General features: G+C 33.1%; 1 protein-coding gene across 2 annotated transcripts in view; it reads right to left on the bottom strand.

The window, feature by feature from the left end:
* The window catches only part of stumps (DBB domain-containing protein stumps), a 55,806-nt gene that overhangs the window by 13,676 nt on the left and 24,876 nt on the right, over positions 1 to 17,254 (bottom strand). For both annotated transcript variants that reach the window (XM_085958450.1, XM_085958461.1), the window contains 2 exons: positions 3,204 to 3,321; positions 1,218 to 1,450 (listed from right to left, as the gene is read on the bottom strand). In XM_085958450.1, coding sequence (XP_085814576.1) covers positions 1,218 to 1,450; positions 3,204 to 3,321 — 351 coding nt within the window. The remainder of the gene's footprint in view (positions 1 to 1,217; positions 1,451 to 3,203; positions 3,322 to 17,254) is intronic.

The following is a 17,254-nucleotide window of genomic DNA, read 5'->3' as shown; positions in this document are numbered from 1 at the left end:
TGCCCATACATCATATGTAAGTAGGTAACATATTATAAATGTATAACCAAATAAGCCAAACGATTATCAGAGAGAGGCTGTCAGAATTAATCAGATACATAGGTTGCCTTCACAATTGCATTAGATTGCATACAGGATTGCAAGTAAGTTTTTTCAAACACAGTCTACTCCAACATTTAAAGAACAATATTAGACAACTTTATAAACCATTACCAGGTTTTACTATAAATTTAATCTACCTATTCCGAAATATTTGCATTATTTTATTCCACATTTACCATTTTACCACGTTTCTCGATCAGCAGGTATATTCCAACAAACACTTAATAAGTTATACACATTTATATTTTTATAAAAATCGATGTTTTTTAAATAAATATAAATAATATTAAAACTATGAATTAGTCTAAAATCTCTATGTCAAAACATGAAAACTTAGTAAACTAAATTTTAATAATAAATATGACCATAAAATATAATGTAATAATAACGTAACTGGGGAGATAAATATGTAACAAATTCTGATTTTTTTTTACAATTGTAAATAATTTATCTTAGACTTAAAAATTGTCTTCTTTTTAATGTTTCATACATATTTATTAATTTCGATACCCCAAGTTCAATAGGGGAACAACTCATAAAACCTTGTTCCAAGATAATGGCGTTTGAATTTTTTGCAGTAATTCTCATTTTAATTTTAAAGCCTTGATTTCGATGAAAGTGTATGTTTTTTTATATTTAATTTAGTGGAATTCATCAATGCACAATGAAATTGTACATTTTAATGGAGAATTAACTAATAAATTTGATTATATAACGGAATTACTGATTAATCTCAGAAAGCGTTATTCTATTTTATGACACATTAAAGAAACTTTTGATTGTTTTTTTTGCTGAATTATAAAGAGAAAATTATTCTACATCGAATGGCATTCTTAACTCAAAACCTTTAAATTTTGAGTTGTTCCCCTATTGAACTTGGGGTATCGATTTATACAGTTGAAATTGAAAATTATCAAAAAAATGTCTCAAATTGCAAGCTTCGTATTTTTCCGCTAGGTGTCTCTGGTAGTTTAATGATCCCTTTGAGGCAGGTAAGAGAATTTAGAAATTAGTGGAAATTACAGATAGTATACAAAATGTATGCCACTAACAACTAATATTGGAATTGGCTAACATTGTGTCAAAAATATATTTGCTAAAGAAACATTTCAAACCTTTTTGGTGTATATCCATAAGACATTCATCGGTTACGCCAAGGAGCATTGTAAGCATCTTGTCTGTTTGAAATATTTTCAAAATATCTAAGGAAGCATCTTCCAGCTCAGAGACGTGCTGCAAAAGCCTTGGACACATTATCAGCAATTGCAGTTTTGCAGTGGATACGTGTTTTACTTTTGGATTGTCTTCTAGCTGTACTGTTATACTCTCTATGCTCATCGACATCACTCTAAAAAAAGGAGAATGTATTATTTTATTTGATTAATTTATGTTACTGTACTTTGTGATTAATTTTTGCACACCAGTGGCAAAGGGTGGAGGTAGGCTGTTGAGATTTGACATAAACAGTACCTACACACTAAAGTTTGTCAGTCATACGTATTTGTTTTCATTGAACTAAGACTACAATGTGTAGATATTGTTTGTTCGTTTTTAAAATTCAATTCGAACCTCGCCTAATCCAAGCCATAGCAGATAATACGGCAAAAATAGTCATTTATCTATAAAATATCAAAAATTATGACAATAAACCAAACATAAATTTAGATGTTTTATAGATAGAAGATTATTTTTTATCGATTATGTTTTGGTTAGGCAGGGTTTAATGAATTAAAAAAACTAACCATCACCATCTGTAAGATGTATTCTTCAACGAAAACAAAGTATGATTGAAAAAGTGTGAACTATTTTTGTCAGATCGCCCATAGCGTACCTAAACTATTATAAGTTTGGTTTAGGCAGGGTTTAATTGGATTTTAAAAACTAACCAGCACAATCAGCAAATTGTATTCTTAGTTCAATGAAAACAAATAAGTATGACTGACAAAGTTTAGTGTGCACTATTTATGTCTAATCTTAAGAGCCCACCTCCACCCCTCACCACTGCACACCCCTAATCACTTCAAACAGGTACTAGCAGCGCCATGTCTTAGAAGCAATCTTATAAATGAGATTGTTATCAATAAATAAAGGTAATACATACTTTTTTTTAAATCAAAAGTACTATTTTCGAAATATACATACATTATTATATAAAAGTATCGAAATTAGTCGATTTCGATTCCGCAAAAATATCATAAATCATGACTCCGACCGGTGTTGTCAACCATACAATAGTTATAATCATACTTTAATTTTGGTCCAGCAAAAAATGATGTTATAAAGTTAAATATATTGTTTTTATCAATTACTCCAAAATGCTATTAATTTGAAAAATTGCCACTTCAAAATAACCGAGTATTATACTTATATATTTTTTCAATGTATATATTATTTTATACCTTTTGATATTTTGTACTATAATTAACATAAGATGGCAATACTAACTCCTACAGCCTTGCTAACAATGATTGCACTATATGTGATTCGATTATTGTTTTATTTCAACCAGACTTTAGTCAAATGTTATGTTTTGTGTTGTGTTGTGGTTTTACAATACTATTGTTAATTAGAACAGGTACTGTTCGGTTAAAGCGGATACAGCGGAAAACGCATTTTGAAAATAGCCGATAAACTGGATTATTTGTTAGGTTAACCTAACCTAACATAACCTAACCTAAACTAACCCAAACTAACAAATAATCCAGTTTATCGGCTATTTTCAAAATGCGTTTTCCGCTGTATCCGCTTTAACCGAACAGTACCTTAAAACATCACAATGCTTGAAAGTAAGAATAGAAAAGCCAAATGCCGGCATTTTCGTAGTATTTATTTTTTTAATAATTATTAGTGGTTCGATAATGAATAAAATACACTATCCAGGCTTGCATGTGAAGTTAATAAATTCAAATTGAGATTATTCAAATTTGCACAGTGATGCCAGATTGCCCCAGTTTCAGTTTAGCCAACGTAAAAGAACACTTCCCGCGCATGTTCGAAAAGTGAATAATCAATTAATTGGGTTCGACGACTCTCATCGTCTTTGAGTGTTGGCACTTATCGGAACGGGGATAGTTGATAGTAGGTATTATTTGGTTACTCACTTGTAGTGCTGGCGAGCTTTCTGGGACATTATTTTATTGAAGCAGGATATGAGATAATCGGCCCACAGCTCCGCTTCGGGAGACTCCTTGCACGACACCACAACGATGCGCTCCATTTCTGAAACAATGAGACAAGTGCGTCAGAAGACTTTCGACAAGTGAGAGAAATGTTTACTCCTCCAAAATGGGGACTGCATACGAACTACAGCTTTATTAACAGTCGGCATTTTCGCCAATTTAATTGAATTTCTATTTCGAAAATGGTTACACAATGTCTTGAAGAAGAGGAAACATGTGTCGCATTAGCATAGTTCTGAACAGTAAATACCAGCTATCTATTGTCAGGCCTTTTGACACTGTCAAGGAAATAACCTGAGTAAAAAGATGCCAAAAACTACGTAAATATCTACAAATTTAAAATTACCATCATTTATCTAAGTTATTAATTTGAGTCTTATCGTATGATAATCAATTACCTATATAATAATATTGTTTGTGATTTTTTTATTATTATTCACATTAAAAATGAATTTCTTGTTTATATTCGTATCGTGGAATTTGGGTCAAAATATTACTACAAAAAAAAATAAAAAATGTTACATTGCATTGTTTATATTCACATTACAACTTTTATTATTATGTCATGTTTTGACATTTTGATAACACAATCATATTTATTTTCTTATAGAGACTGCCGACAAGAAATGCGGCAATTTTAAGAGAAATTTATCATCAATCGCCAAAGTTAAATGAACTTGTATATATATACCTACGTCATCATAATATTGTTTTATTAAGCAGTACGTTTATTATGGTATGTATTATGTGGTATGGTAATTAGAGTTTTCATTCCCGAATCGGAATTCCGGATTGATCCGGAAATTTCGGGATTAACTTTCTTCTGAAATAACCGTTGTAAACTAGTAGCTAGGTATAACTACTATAACTTAACATAAAATGGGTTATTTCTCAACAATTCAGTATACAAAGTATGCCGTTTTTTTTATTTAATATCTGATCACTGGGGCCCGGATTTATGTGCTAGTGCATGTTTTGTTAGGGTGTATGCACAGCTATGAGAGTTGCATAGTGTTTTGAAAGACACAGAATCCAAAAATAAAATTTTACTGTGCATATAAATAAATGCATATTTGAGACGTTAGAGCATATTTGAGACATTAGTGCATATTTCATAAATAAATGCATATTTTAGAGCGTTTAAATATATAATTTTAGTTTTTTTTTAAATTATTTTATCGAAATATAACTTAGTTAGGAAGGTAGATAGTTTAGATGTACTTGCATTTTAATGCCACCTCCGAGCTGTGGATTTATCAGAAAAAGTGAAGCCAACTCGGGCACTTTTATTTAAAGTTTGCCCAATCACCTCTGTGGACGTTGAGAGGTCGGTTTCCTCATATAAACAAAATACTGACAGATACATATGCGGAAAATTTAATCCCAGAGCATAATATTGAAAAAATATTGTAATTTTTTTTCGGGCAAAAAACAGAGAATAGTATTTAGGAATAGTTAAGTGTGTCGTTTTTGTTTTTTAAGTTATGTTTGGTTTACATTGCATTTATTATTCAACTATTTGTACTTGTGAAAAAACTATTTTGAAAATCGTAATTGATTAACTTTATATTCATTGTTTATGTTTTTTTGTTGTGTTATCGTATTATGTTGAAAATTTTTTAACTAGTTATTAATTTTTTTGTCAGTAATATTGGGTAAAGTGGGTATTTACAATTTTTTCCCACATAAATGTCAATTTTTAACTGCATATTTCTTCGGCTTTAGTGCATATTTTATTGATTTTAAGTGCATACGTCCATGCATATAATCATGTTTTTTGTTGCATATAAATCCGCTCCCTACTGACCACATCATCAAAAGTACCTATCATTATTAATGCGGACTTCTATATAATATTTAAAAGTCGAGTTTTTAATAAAAATCCATATCTTCGTTTAATATTTGATCGACTCTTTCTTTTCATTATAATAATAGGGGACACTAGTTTAGAGAGTGTTTTAAAAACTCACTAGTTATTATCTAAATCCTAATATATCAGTAGGTAATGTGTTCATTTTTCGGGATCGTGTAGTCAAAAAAACCAATAGATAATTATTTGCTAAATCATAAACATAGATTTCTTTTCTGTAGAAAAATGTCGTATTTATATATTATGTTGTATCACAAGCACAAACTATGGACAAATCCTACTGGTTTTACCGGGGTTAACTGGGGTTGTAAGTAATCCCTTAAAATATTTATGATAAAAATAATAATTCATAAGACATTATTACTGACTAGATTTTAAATTGATTCTAAATATTATTAATTAAATTAAAAATTCTGAAATACAATTTATTTCAGTCTACCTACCCATTTGATATTTTTTTACGAAACGGAAAACAAGCCATTAAAAAGAAATTGAAGATTTAAAACATGAACAATGAGAATCAGTATTAGAAACAGAAGGAAATGAATCAAATAATATTACGTATAATAATGTCATGTCAAGTGACAGCTATTTTGGATTATTAATACATAGTATAGAAACCATCATAATACTATTATGTACCTACAACTAATGGTTATTATTAAATTTAATTTAATAGTCTTGTTTTACGCACTAGGGCACGGTGCCAAATTATTCTTGTAAGTCTTTTTGATTTTCATTGATATGTCAACGGAATGATGGCTGCAGTCTCAGGTTGTCAAGAGTTTTCAGAATTTATTTCATATAATATTCACAAATAACGAATGCAGCAATGTTAATTATTATTGTAATAAGTCATCACGAAATATTTCCCGTTTTATTAAATTTATCAGAGTTTCCAAAACTTGTTCTAACTACAGTAAAAATCAGTCAATTTTTTTATGTTTAAAATTTTATTTTAAAGCTATTCAAAAAGCGGTGTTTGTTCTTATTTCACCAGATAAAACTACATATTATATTGGTTAAAATTTACTTAGATGCGATTTTTTTAAACAAAAAAGCTTGTGACTCAAAATCAAATTCATCTAAGTGAAGATGAGTGTAAATGATCTGTAGTCTTAGCCCCCTTTTTATTATCCTACAACTCCGTTGCCGCTTTACAACGTACCCCTACGGCCTACTGTCTTCTTTCCGGCTGGTATAATTTATATATTATTATATCTAATCATTTTATATGATTATAATGTTCTTGAATTTGTAAAAACATACGTAGGTATTACCTGTGTGGTTTTTGGCGATTTCGTTTAAATATACAAAATACATAAACAGATAGATCGTTTACAAAGTTCCCTATTTCCTAAGTTATTATAAAATATACCAAACATTGAGATAACTACAAAATTTATAAGAATATTAAGTACAATGATTGTTAGCGTTGGGTATATATATTTTTTTTAATTTAAAATTGGCTAAAATATTGATATTATGTAGGTACTTAAAATAAAATTATATATTCACCTGATGAACTTTCCCCCCTGCATTAACCCCAGTTAACTAAAATTTTTATTTTGTTGATTTATAAAAAAAAACACAATTTATTTTATACCGAATTAGTTAGATTACTGTAAAGTGCAAGTAATTATTTCTAGTCGCAAGACCAATGTTAAATTCCGTCAGAAGTAAAAACAAAAAATGTTACAATTAGTTCGGGAAGCATCCGGATACTGTAAGTTGCGGTAAATGAAAATGCACTGAAAGTGTTGCTAGTTGTATGATATCCGTTTCAAAGTAGTAACCTCAAGATTCACCTCGTTCAGAGGCGTACCAAGGTATTAAATTTAAAAATAAATTATTTAATCGTAATTATTTTTTCATGCACCAATATGAGTTTTAATCCGGAGAAATTCGATAACTTCGGTGATAATAAGGTAGTATTGTTACTTGTTTTCATCTCAGTAGAAAATACTGATAGCATTTTGACATCACTGCGGTAAGTACGAAGATTCTAGCGTAGTTAAATCAATTACGATTACTAGATCACATTCACCGTATGAACGATAATGAATCGGTAGAGTAAAAAAATATCGAGCAATCCAATAGTGCTCAAAAGAAGAAATAAGAAGCAGACCAATTTTTTTCTACAAGATGGAAATACCCGATTACTGTCGTATATGCTTGGGTAGTGAATTCTAAAACGACCACCCTGGATTGAATAGTGGCAGGTGGAGAGTATTGTTTATGGTCAAGACCCATCTAAAGGCTACTTATGAATTCGATCATAAACATCGTCTTAATAATAAGATTATGTTTAAGAATAAAAAATTAATATATTAGTAAAAAAAATTTAAAAGAAAAAACATACAAGATGTTGGTAAAAGAGAAATCATGTGCGAAACAGTCTCTCAAGGGAAGAAAAGCAAGAAACGAATAATGAAAATGTATTATTAAGTATGATCACATTTCTTTGCTCCATAGAAAACCTCGAAAATAACGTTAAATTTATGTAAATAAATAATATATAGTTGTCTACAAATAATTTGCAGTTGATCGTCGTACGCATTATGCCCAGCATGTACCAGTGGCGAAGGGTAGAGGTAGGCTGTTAAGATCCACATACTACATAATCCGCATAATGCACACCTATTACATAACCATAATGTCCATAATAGATAATAGTCAAAATTATGCAATTAAATCATACATAACCTGGGATATTTTACAGATAGAATAATGTTTTTAATCTGTTATAGTTTGGCTTAGGCAGGGCTTAATGAATTTTAAAAATTAACCAACAATATGTGTAATAATATCTACATATTCTTAATCCAACGAAAACAAAAAAGTATGACTGAAAAAGTGTACAGAATTTTGTCGTATCGCCCAAAATATACCAAAACTATTATGGTTTAGCTTAGGCAGAGTTTAATTTATTTTTAAAAACTAACCAATACCATCTGTAAATTGTAGTCTAGTTCAATTAAAACAAATATTTATGACTAACAAAGTTTAATGTGCACTATTTATGGTCGTTCTGAACACCCTACCTCGACTCTTCGCTACCGGCATTTGCATTGTTGGCACTGTTACATATATATCTGTTCCAACCGAAATAGCTAGATATTGACAAAAAATATTTTTTAATTAATAATATTAATATTTTGCTGTTGTAAGTGGTTTGTAACCTGGCTCATAGATACATTAAATAAATATTTGATATTTTTCCGTAATGATGGTAGTATTTTACTGGAAAAGGTTACCTAACCCATTGAGTCCTTGTAATGGATAAAACATAAGACTTAATTGTACTGCTTGTTGCATTTCATTTCATTTTGCATGAGAGTGGGTCTATTGTTTGGGCACCGCATCAGTTGAAGTATGGCCTTATGCTTGAGAGGGTTCAGAAGAAATTCTTGAGACTCCTTTACATGAGGTTGTATGGATACTATCCGTGGCTTTATCCAACTGACTTTCACTTAGGTATGCTTACATACCGTCGGTCCCTATTAAAAAAGTCGGATCTGAAATTTTGTCATTTTCGGATTATTACATAAAAGTTATTTAAACACCTCTAACATTTATACCACAATCACAGTTTTTTTTGTTTTTTTGAAAAATTTCGAAATACTTAAGTTAAAAATGACGGATCTACCGAGAGTGTCCGAATAACAATGTCGGTTCTTACCAACCGACATTGTTGGCTGGGCGTGGGTGAGCAAGATGCGTCGGATCTGACAGTTCCTGCTATGTTCACCGGACAGACGGATGTTTTTATAAACGTTTAGAAAAGTTTCTATAACCCGTATTTTTATTCATTATGGCAAGCAATAGGTCACAAAGGATATTTGATGAAACATCTTTGATTGCCTCGTACTGAAAAATAGCATTTTGCAGATCCGACTTTTTTAATAGGGACCGACGACTGCAGTCTGCAATTTAGAAGAGATATTTTTTTAGCTACGTATTTTTTTCGACTTATACGAGGTATAAGTGAGAACTCTGCCATTCTGGGAAATGTTGACCTGTATGTCCCTGATAAATATCTTAGAAGTAGTTTTAGAAATAGTAGTCATCAGTTGTTTATTCTCCCAAGGTGCAGAACCAACCTGCCACTGGTAATGCCAATTGGGAGGGCGATAACTATGTTCAACCAAATTGCTTCGAGTGTTGATATACTACACTTGCGTGAGGGTGAGTTGAAGTGGACGCTATTTTATAAATTCTTAAAATAGGGCCTCCTTAGCAAACTCGTGTACTTCTTTGAACTATGTATAATTGTATTTTCACTGCTTTTTTATGTTTATACTATGTTCTCTTTTTATATTCTCATTTTTATCATTTTTATTAGGTACTTGTTTTTGTTATTTATAATAATGTTTCATGCCATGTTGTGAACGTCTTAAACTTATAATTTGCAATGTCCACAATATGCTAAACATAAATTAATTAAAATTGAAAAAAAAATTATATGCTTGTAAAATGTTATTAAAAAAATTCCTTACTGGTCACATGAAATCGGAATAGACTGTGACAGGTGACAGGGCTGTCGATCTTTCGACTAGGACAGCACTGCCTGTCAGTAATACCGAATACCCAATGTTTCGGCTTTAGTGGGTGCGCCAATTGAAATTTCCCTCAAGCCGTTCATTCACATCTGGCTTTCGAGTTAAAATTACACTCTGTTCGGGATTCCGACGCGAAATGTGAATCAAATTCGTGAGCGAGATTTCTACACGTGTGCAAGACGGTAGCACGTGCGCCGCCTTAGGAAAATGTAGCGCTGTAAACAAACCCGATCGTTTACCGTGAAATAATTTAATCAGCGCGCCCGCGTCGGGTGGCCCAGTTGCACTCGGAAAATTCGGTACAGATAACAGATTAATAAGATAGAAATGCAACACCAGTCGCACTAGTGATTAAACCAGATTTTCAAGCCGAATTTTTTATGTGCAAAACAAGGCTTCCTAGTCCTAAAATATTACCTACCAATAGTTAATGCGCGTTCAGGCTACATTACGAAGTAATGCATAAAGACGTAACAACTGAAAATAATATATTCTTTAACACGTTTGTAAGTTTATCCCATATTTTTTTCAAACTACTAGGTACCACACCAAGAAGGTAACTCACTCACTAACTAACAAACTATGGAAAACGGAAATACAGATATACACAATATTACTTATATAGATCTCAATTATAAGTTTAAAAAAATGCAAAACTATAATAAGCACGCCTTGCGAAATTTTTATGAATAAAATTAAAATAATTTTATTCATAAATAACAGTATAATAAGTAACCAAAGTAATAGGACAACAGCAGGGATATTTTTCAATCACTAATAGCGCCTGTACACGTGCATGGATTTACTTGCAGCAATAGTATGTATTTTAAACTATCGCGATAATAACTGTTTACACGTAAAAATGCTGACTGTCTCGCCAATCTAATTTTTCAAGTGTAAGCGAGACGCGACGTTTTCATTTTATAGTACTAATTATTTGACAGGTCGTGAAAATCGCTTAACCTCAAAATGAGTCTACGCGGTGTAGTTCGCATTTTTACGTTTATTTTTTTTAGTTTCGCCACTATCGTTCTACTGCGGTGGCCCAGCTATCGAACAAATCCCGAATATCGCATGACATTCAGAAACTTACGAACTTTTTTGATTCATGTATGCAATCTTGCAACTTAAATTGTCTTGTTATGGCCACGATAATACGTACTGTCAGCAGTAAATCCGTGCACGTGTAAACGGGGTATAACAATACATTCAATGCTGCTAACAGGGTAGTATCTAATATATATATAAATATATAGTTGCCAATTCAACCATACTAAAAACGTCATTAATTTTCTATATAGTGTAGTAATGTAAAGAATTACAACTCTTTGCACTCGAGTCCCACGTCATACACGTACTTTCAAACGTTCCTTAGAATATCAAGATATTGCTAAACCATTAGAGATTAAATTAGTTAGTTCTCAATCCAATATTTGTCCATGTTGTATGGTCACACTGAATATCGTTGTTTGTTATTGTTTGATACGAACTAACGCATGTGCACAGATTGTAGGTAAGCTAAGCACACTTATTATTAGAATGATATCAACTTTGCGGTTCATAGGTAAAGCTTCCTGGTTTCTGTCATGTCGAACGTATGTTTATTACGTGGCGAGAGGAAGGGAAAGTTGTTTACAGAGAGGCGAAATTTATTTTTGGAAAATATCTTCATAATTGACGAACTCCATCCGGCCCCCTGACAATAACCAAACAACGATGCCTATAAATAATAATATCGCCGGCGACTGAATTATAATATTATACCCACATACACCTTGTATAATAATATTATCATGTCGAAACGTCAAAATTCTAAACATTATTTTCATAGAAATAGGTCAATGGCCGAATGAAAACCAGCTTCCATTTTCAAATATTCCATATCATAATAATTTGTGTTGCTGTTATAAAATAATAATAAACAATTTTTACAAAAAAAAAATGGGAGTAATTAATAAAATAAACCTTTAGAAATTTTAATAGAATATTTTCCATTAAAGATAAATTTCATGATTGCGTTTTAGTTTTCTTTCTCAGATTTTGTAACGTTTTTCGTAATATGTACGGATGTTACCAAGTACTTATTATTAGAGTTGGTGATACTTCAACGTTTTTCCTTTCTAGGCATTCGAGAATATAATATTACTTTTATTGATAACGCCGTGTTAAATGCATTAAAAATCGATGGAATTGAACACCATCATGTGGGTTCGCCACGAGTCGAATGCAAATTGTTACAATCGAAATTATTGTTTTATATAATATATATAAGTACCTCAAGGTACCGTAAGGACCCTCAACACGAGAGATGTCCAAAGGCTAAGAGTCACACAGCGAGGCATAGAGAGGTGCATGTTGGGCATCACGCGAAAGGACCGAAAGAGAAACGAATGGGTTAGGGAGCAGACAAGAGTACGCGATGTAATAGACATTGCCAAGCAGCTGAAATGGAGATGGGCGGGGCACATTGCTCGCCGAAAGGACGGCCGCTGGACAAATGCCATCATCCAATGGTACCCAACGGGTACGAAACGGACACAGGGTCGCCCTAAAAGCCGCTGGATTGACGAACTGGTAAAGTTCGGCGGAAATACGTGGCAGCGAACGACACAGGATCGAGAGAGTTAGAGAAAGCTTGGGGAGGCCTTCATCCAGCAGTGGATTAACCCCGGCTGATGATGATGATATAAGTACCTAGATATGGGTGGTTCCCAATAATTATGGATCAAGACCAATTTTCATAAAATTCGATTTTTTTATTTCAGTGGATAGATAAAACAGATTTGTATGCTGTGTGTTAATATCACAATCGTAGCTCTTCAATTTTCCGCATAAATGGTAATACTAGTATTGATAAAGCCTCAATGACATTGAGCTACTTTACAAGCATGTGAATCATGTCCATTTTGACAATTCCTTCAGCAGTATAAAGCGTTTCCATTTTGATAGACATGATCCATAATAATTATTTTGAACCAACCACCCATCTTTTGAATAAAAATGCAACTTTGATTAATTTTAGAAATCTTCAGAATGTCAGATCATAGATGTGGACATTTTTAAATTTCAACAATGATCTTTAATGAGTCCACGGCGATAACCCTGTACCTATTAATATAACTTTAGGCCTGTCAAGCGCCAGCTCGGGCTGCCAAATAAATACAAATAATTAGGATATACCTATTTGAGCAATCTCTGTTATCATATTATTTAAATGACATTATAACCAATTTGACGCAAGGCATTTGAATTGAAACTAGATTGATTCTGAGAAACTGTTTGTGTTGCAACACTTGAATACGATTCAATAACGTTTTCAGTAAGTATACTTGAATTGGTAGCCACTGAGAAAAATAATATTTTATATCTACATTGGCGGCTATGAACAAGATGGTGATCTGTTTTGACATTTAATTTTAATTTACGAATGACATTGTATTATTTGATATTGTTGTAATTTTTCATCTAAAAACCTATTCGAAATAATCATAGTTCATTGTATAAAATACATCAACTGGTTTTACGCTTGTAACTTTGGTGTCAGACTAGTCCTGGTCAATTAATCTCTTATACAAATTAATCTGCTATGTCAAATTACTTGTAAGGAGTTATTATTTTATCATTAGCCTCAGAATCCTTGACTTGCCTATATTATTTAGGCGCAGTCTGATATCAGATAAGTCATAAGAAAACGTCTTTCATTTGACCACACAAAATACAGCATTTAAACGAAGTAATATATCTCAGCTTCGCGAAGTCCTTTTATCATGGCCCCCACAAGAGGGGGGGCTGACAGGGCTTTAGCCTGGGGACTCGGACTTAGAAGGGGTCCGGCGTGGTGGGTCGACCAGTTAAATGAGAAAAACACACACCACAAATATTCTCGAAGAGTAAAAAAAATCGCTTCCTTTGACTTTTAACATTTAAAAAGTTGTGGCTATGTGGTGTAATTTGATGTGATAATATCATAATATTATGATGATTTACATACCTAATTAAACGATAATTCACGTGTAGAATTTTACTTTATAATTACTTTAAGTGTGTTTCTTGGCTTACAAAATGACTATTTTCGTCTATTCAATTCTAAACTATCCTAAAAGGTGGCCATATACGTACAGTTTTCGTAAGAGGTTGAACATGCCAGTTAATACGTAATGGCGGCCATACAGTTATCTTTGGTAGATAATCTACTGCACCCATAGACGGACACTTTTCGACCTGTCAGATGTGTGCCATGTTCAAACTGCCAGCGACCCCCTACTCCCGTGTTTTTGTAAAACTGTTGGAATTTCAACTAGCCGAAAGTTCTCGGATAACGTTAGATGTTGGTAACGTAAAGTAGAATATACCGCGCGATACAACTTCGGCTGGTGTTGCTTGTTATAAAATATCCAATATGACGAAGGGTTGCATGTTACTTGGCTACCACAAAAGGAGGTCGCGATCAGTGCTTCATATAATTATTATAATTGCTGAATGCCGACAACTCAATAAATCAACTTGATTTATTTAAAAATCGCTAAAAATACACGGAATACCCTAAACCCTGGGGTTCCGCGAAACCCACTTGGGGAACAACACTACTGTAAAAAATCACATAGCCCTTCACCTTAACCTAAAACAATAGGTAGGGGGGCCCGTCATAGATCCTGGCCTGGGACCCGCTTCAGGATGTGGGGCCCATGCCTTTCATTATATAAAATTTCATACTATACGATCCTCGTACAGTAAATCCATGGCGGTAATATTTATATTCGAATTCTCACCAGTAAATTGCAATTCAAGTAACAATATATTGATGTCAATCAAGTTGCCGAATGTCAACGTTGTACGTGCGTTGTACTTACTGTTGTATATTATATTATTATGTATACGATGTATGTATTTATATCTCATGCGACAGTGTTTCCCAAAGTGTGGTACGCGTACCCCCTGGGGTACGGGAAGAGTTTGGTGGGGATACGCGCTGCACTGGGCTCTGGCTGCACCTGGTGCAACAAGCATTAATACGACATCCATCCTAGAAGGTTTATCGCATGTGGAAGAAGAGCAATTATTGTTGGAATTAGCTTCAGACGGATTCTTGAAAAATAAATATAAGGAGTGTACTTTAACAATATAATTCTGGTTGCAAATGCATTGTGTATCAGTTTTAACAGAGAAAGTCCTGAAATACATCTTCAATTTAACCCTTCTCATTAATTATAATGAATGTTATTTCGTTTATTATTATTTTGTTTATGTACTAAAAAAGGGAAAAAAATATTTTGATTGTTATTAAAGTATACTATTATGCATTTTTTTTGACGAGGGGTACTCAGTGTTACGAAAATTATAGAAGGGGTACCCAGATGTCGAAAGTTTGGGAAACACTGTACATACGGTATACAAATTATTATTAAATTTAAGCAAACGTTCGTATATAATATGTAAGCTGTAAGTAAGTATTATTCAATATTGAAGGGGACTAACTTACTTTCTTAAATGGCAGCCATTCCTTTTTAATATCTCGTTTCCTGTTGGTTATATTCGAGTCAGTGTTGACTGTCGATGCGCACCTACATACTTAGTTAGGGTACTTCCATTATTTGATGGAAGCTATCAACCGTTAACGATAATTGGCATGAATAATTGAAAATTCTCACGTATTTGGCAGAATAAAATTATATTCCATTAAAATAGACAAGCGAGTACTCTTGAGTAATATGCGAATATTCATTATTAATCCGTAATACATATTCAATTAAACAGCGGAACGTCTCATAACGAGCAAAACAAATTATAAGAAATGGCTCCCTTAACGAGCGACATTTCGCATAACGAGTAACTTGTGGAAAAGCACAGCTAAGAGCTGACCACCGAAAAGCTTATGGAGTTGAATCGTGTTTCATAGTAAGAAGTTGTGAAGAAGAGTTTGTCAGTGGGGGAGGAGGGGGAGGTAGCAAAGCAACAATCTTCTGGCGCAATAAGAGAAATGCTGAAAGCATGAGAAACTGTTGCGTCGTATATAGAGAAGCATCATCCTAAGCGATTGTGCCCACAGAACGCGTCGGGCGCGCGAAGTCCGCGTATGCAGTGTTTATTCATAACCATAATCACACGTCTCTTCCCGCGCATTACCCTTCACCTATGTTATAAGCGGCCCAAGCAGCACAAAATAAATATTATTACAGCGCCTCTCATAACAAAGCAATAAAAATATTATATTATTTCGGGGCTTGTAATTAAAATTTACGATGACATTATTCAACCAGCGATAAACTGAACACGCAATAAAATAAAACAATGACTTCTCTGTAATTAAATAATTGCTTTCCGCCCGTCGATCGACGATGCCTCGCGCGGCGTGTTTTTACTCGCTGTGTTCAATGAATGGACTCCATTGTATTTTCTTTCATTCGTATCGCCGAGAAGCGGTGATTCGCGAAAAAACGATGATTCATGCGGCGCGCGCGTAAAATGCGTCGTCAAATCCAGTGGGCGCTGGCGTATTTGATTACGTTGTATTTTCGTTGATTTACGCGCCACTTGTAGAAATTTTGCGCGAGCGCCGCACTCGCTGCGTCAATGGGCTTTATGCCTAATAAGGCGGTGGCTATGCGCGCTACAAATTTAGTCAATGATGCTGTGTCACATCGTCGGCAATAACAAATATCTCTAGACAGCTTAGAAAGCTACTAGAAGTAAAAAAGAATTAGTTATTGTCATAAATTCATAAATAATAATAAGTAATTTTCTTTGAATAAACGTTACAAACAAAAAAAAATGAGTATTTTTAGGCATGGAACGCATTATCGTATTTTACATTAATTTATATGAGAAAAATTGTTTCGCTCAACGAGTGTTTCACATTACGAGTAAGATTCTGGAATGGATTATGCTCGTTATGAGAGGTTCCACTATATTCTCAACTTATAACAGTTGAATTTAGTACCGATATTAGGTATGTTGACTCTCGAGTGAAATGCCATAAAATCTTCAAAATCAAGGAGTAGCGAGAAACCAAGAGAAGTCGTAACCTGAAGTAAAAAATAATTTTAGTTATAAGAATTTTATTTTTAGGGAAGGCTCCATTAACAAAACGGCCAATTTGTCTTCTTCTTATAATATACTGCGCGCTGGAGCGACCAAGTGAAAAAGCTTACTGGATGCACCATCCATTCTGCCATAAGAAAAGCGGAAGATCGAGAAGGATGGAAAGTCTTGGTCGCTCAAAGGATGACGAAATTCAAATGTGGTCACGATCCTCAGCCATGAGTGTACGACCAAGAAGAAGAAGAATAACAAACTAAACAATCAATCACAAATCAATGGACTGTACCAAATGGATTTACTCGATTTTCGGGGAAAATAGTGACATGACTTTACAAATTTAAATTGTTAGTTTTCATATTATTACGTGCAACATAATAAAAAAAAATATGAAAACGGCCTATTTTTTCAACGTAAATGGAAATATAGGAACATTCACGCCATCATAATAATTAAAGATTTAGCGTTCTTAATTAATACTTATATTTTAGTTCATTAAAATCATT

This window comes from Rhyacophila brunnea, unplaced genomic scaffold (assembly GCF_057557595.1).
Source record: "Rhyacophila brunnea isolate RB1 unplaced genomic scaffold, BYU_Rbru_1.0 scaffold_11, whole genome shotgun sequence".
Lineage (NCBI taxonomy): Eukaryota > Metazoa > Arthropoda > Insecta > Trichoptera > Rhyacophilidae > Rhyacophila > Rhyacophila brunnea.
Note: the sequence above shows the minus strand (reverse complement) of the source record. Positions and strands in the feature narration are given on the sequence as shown.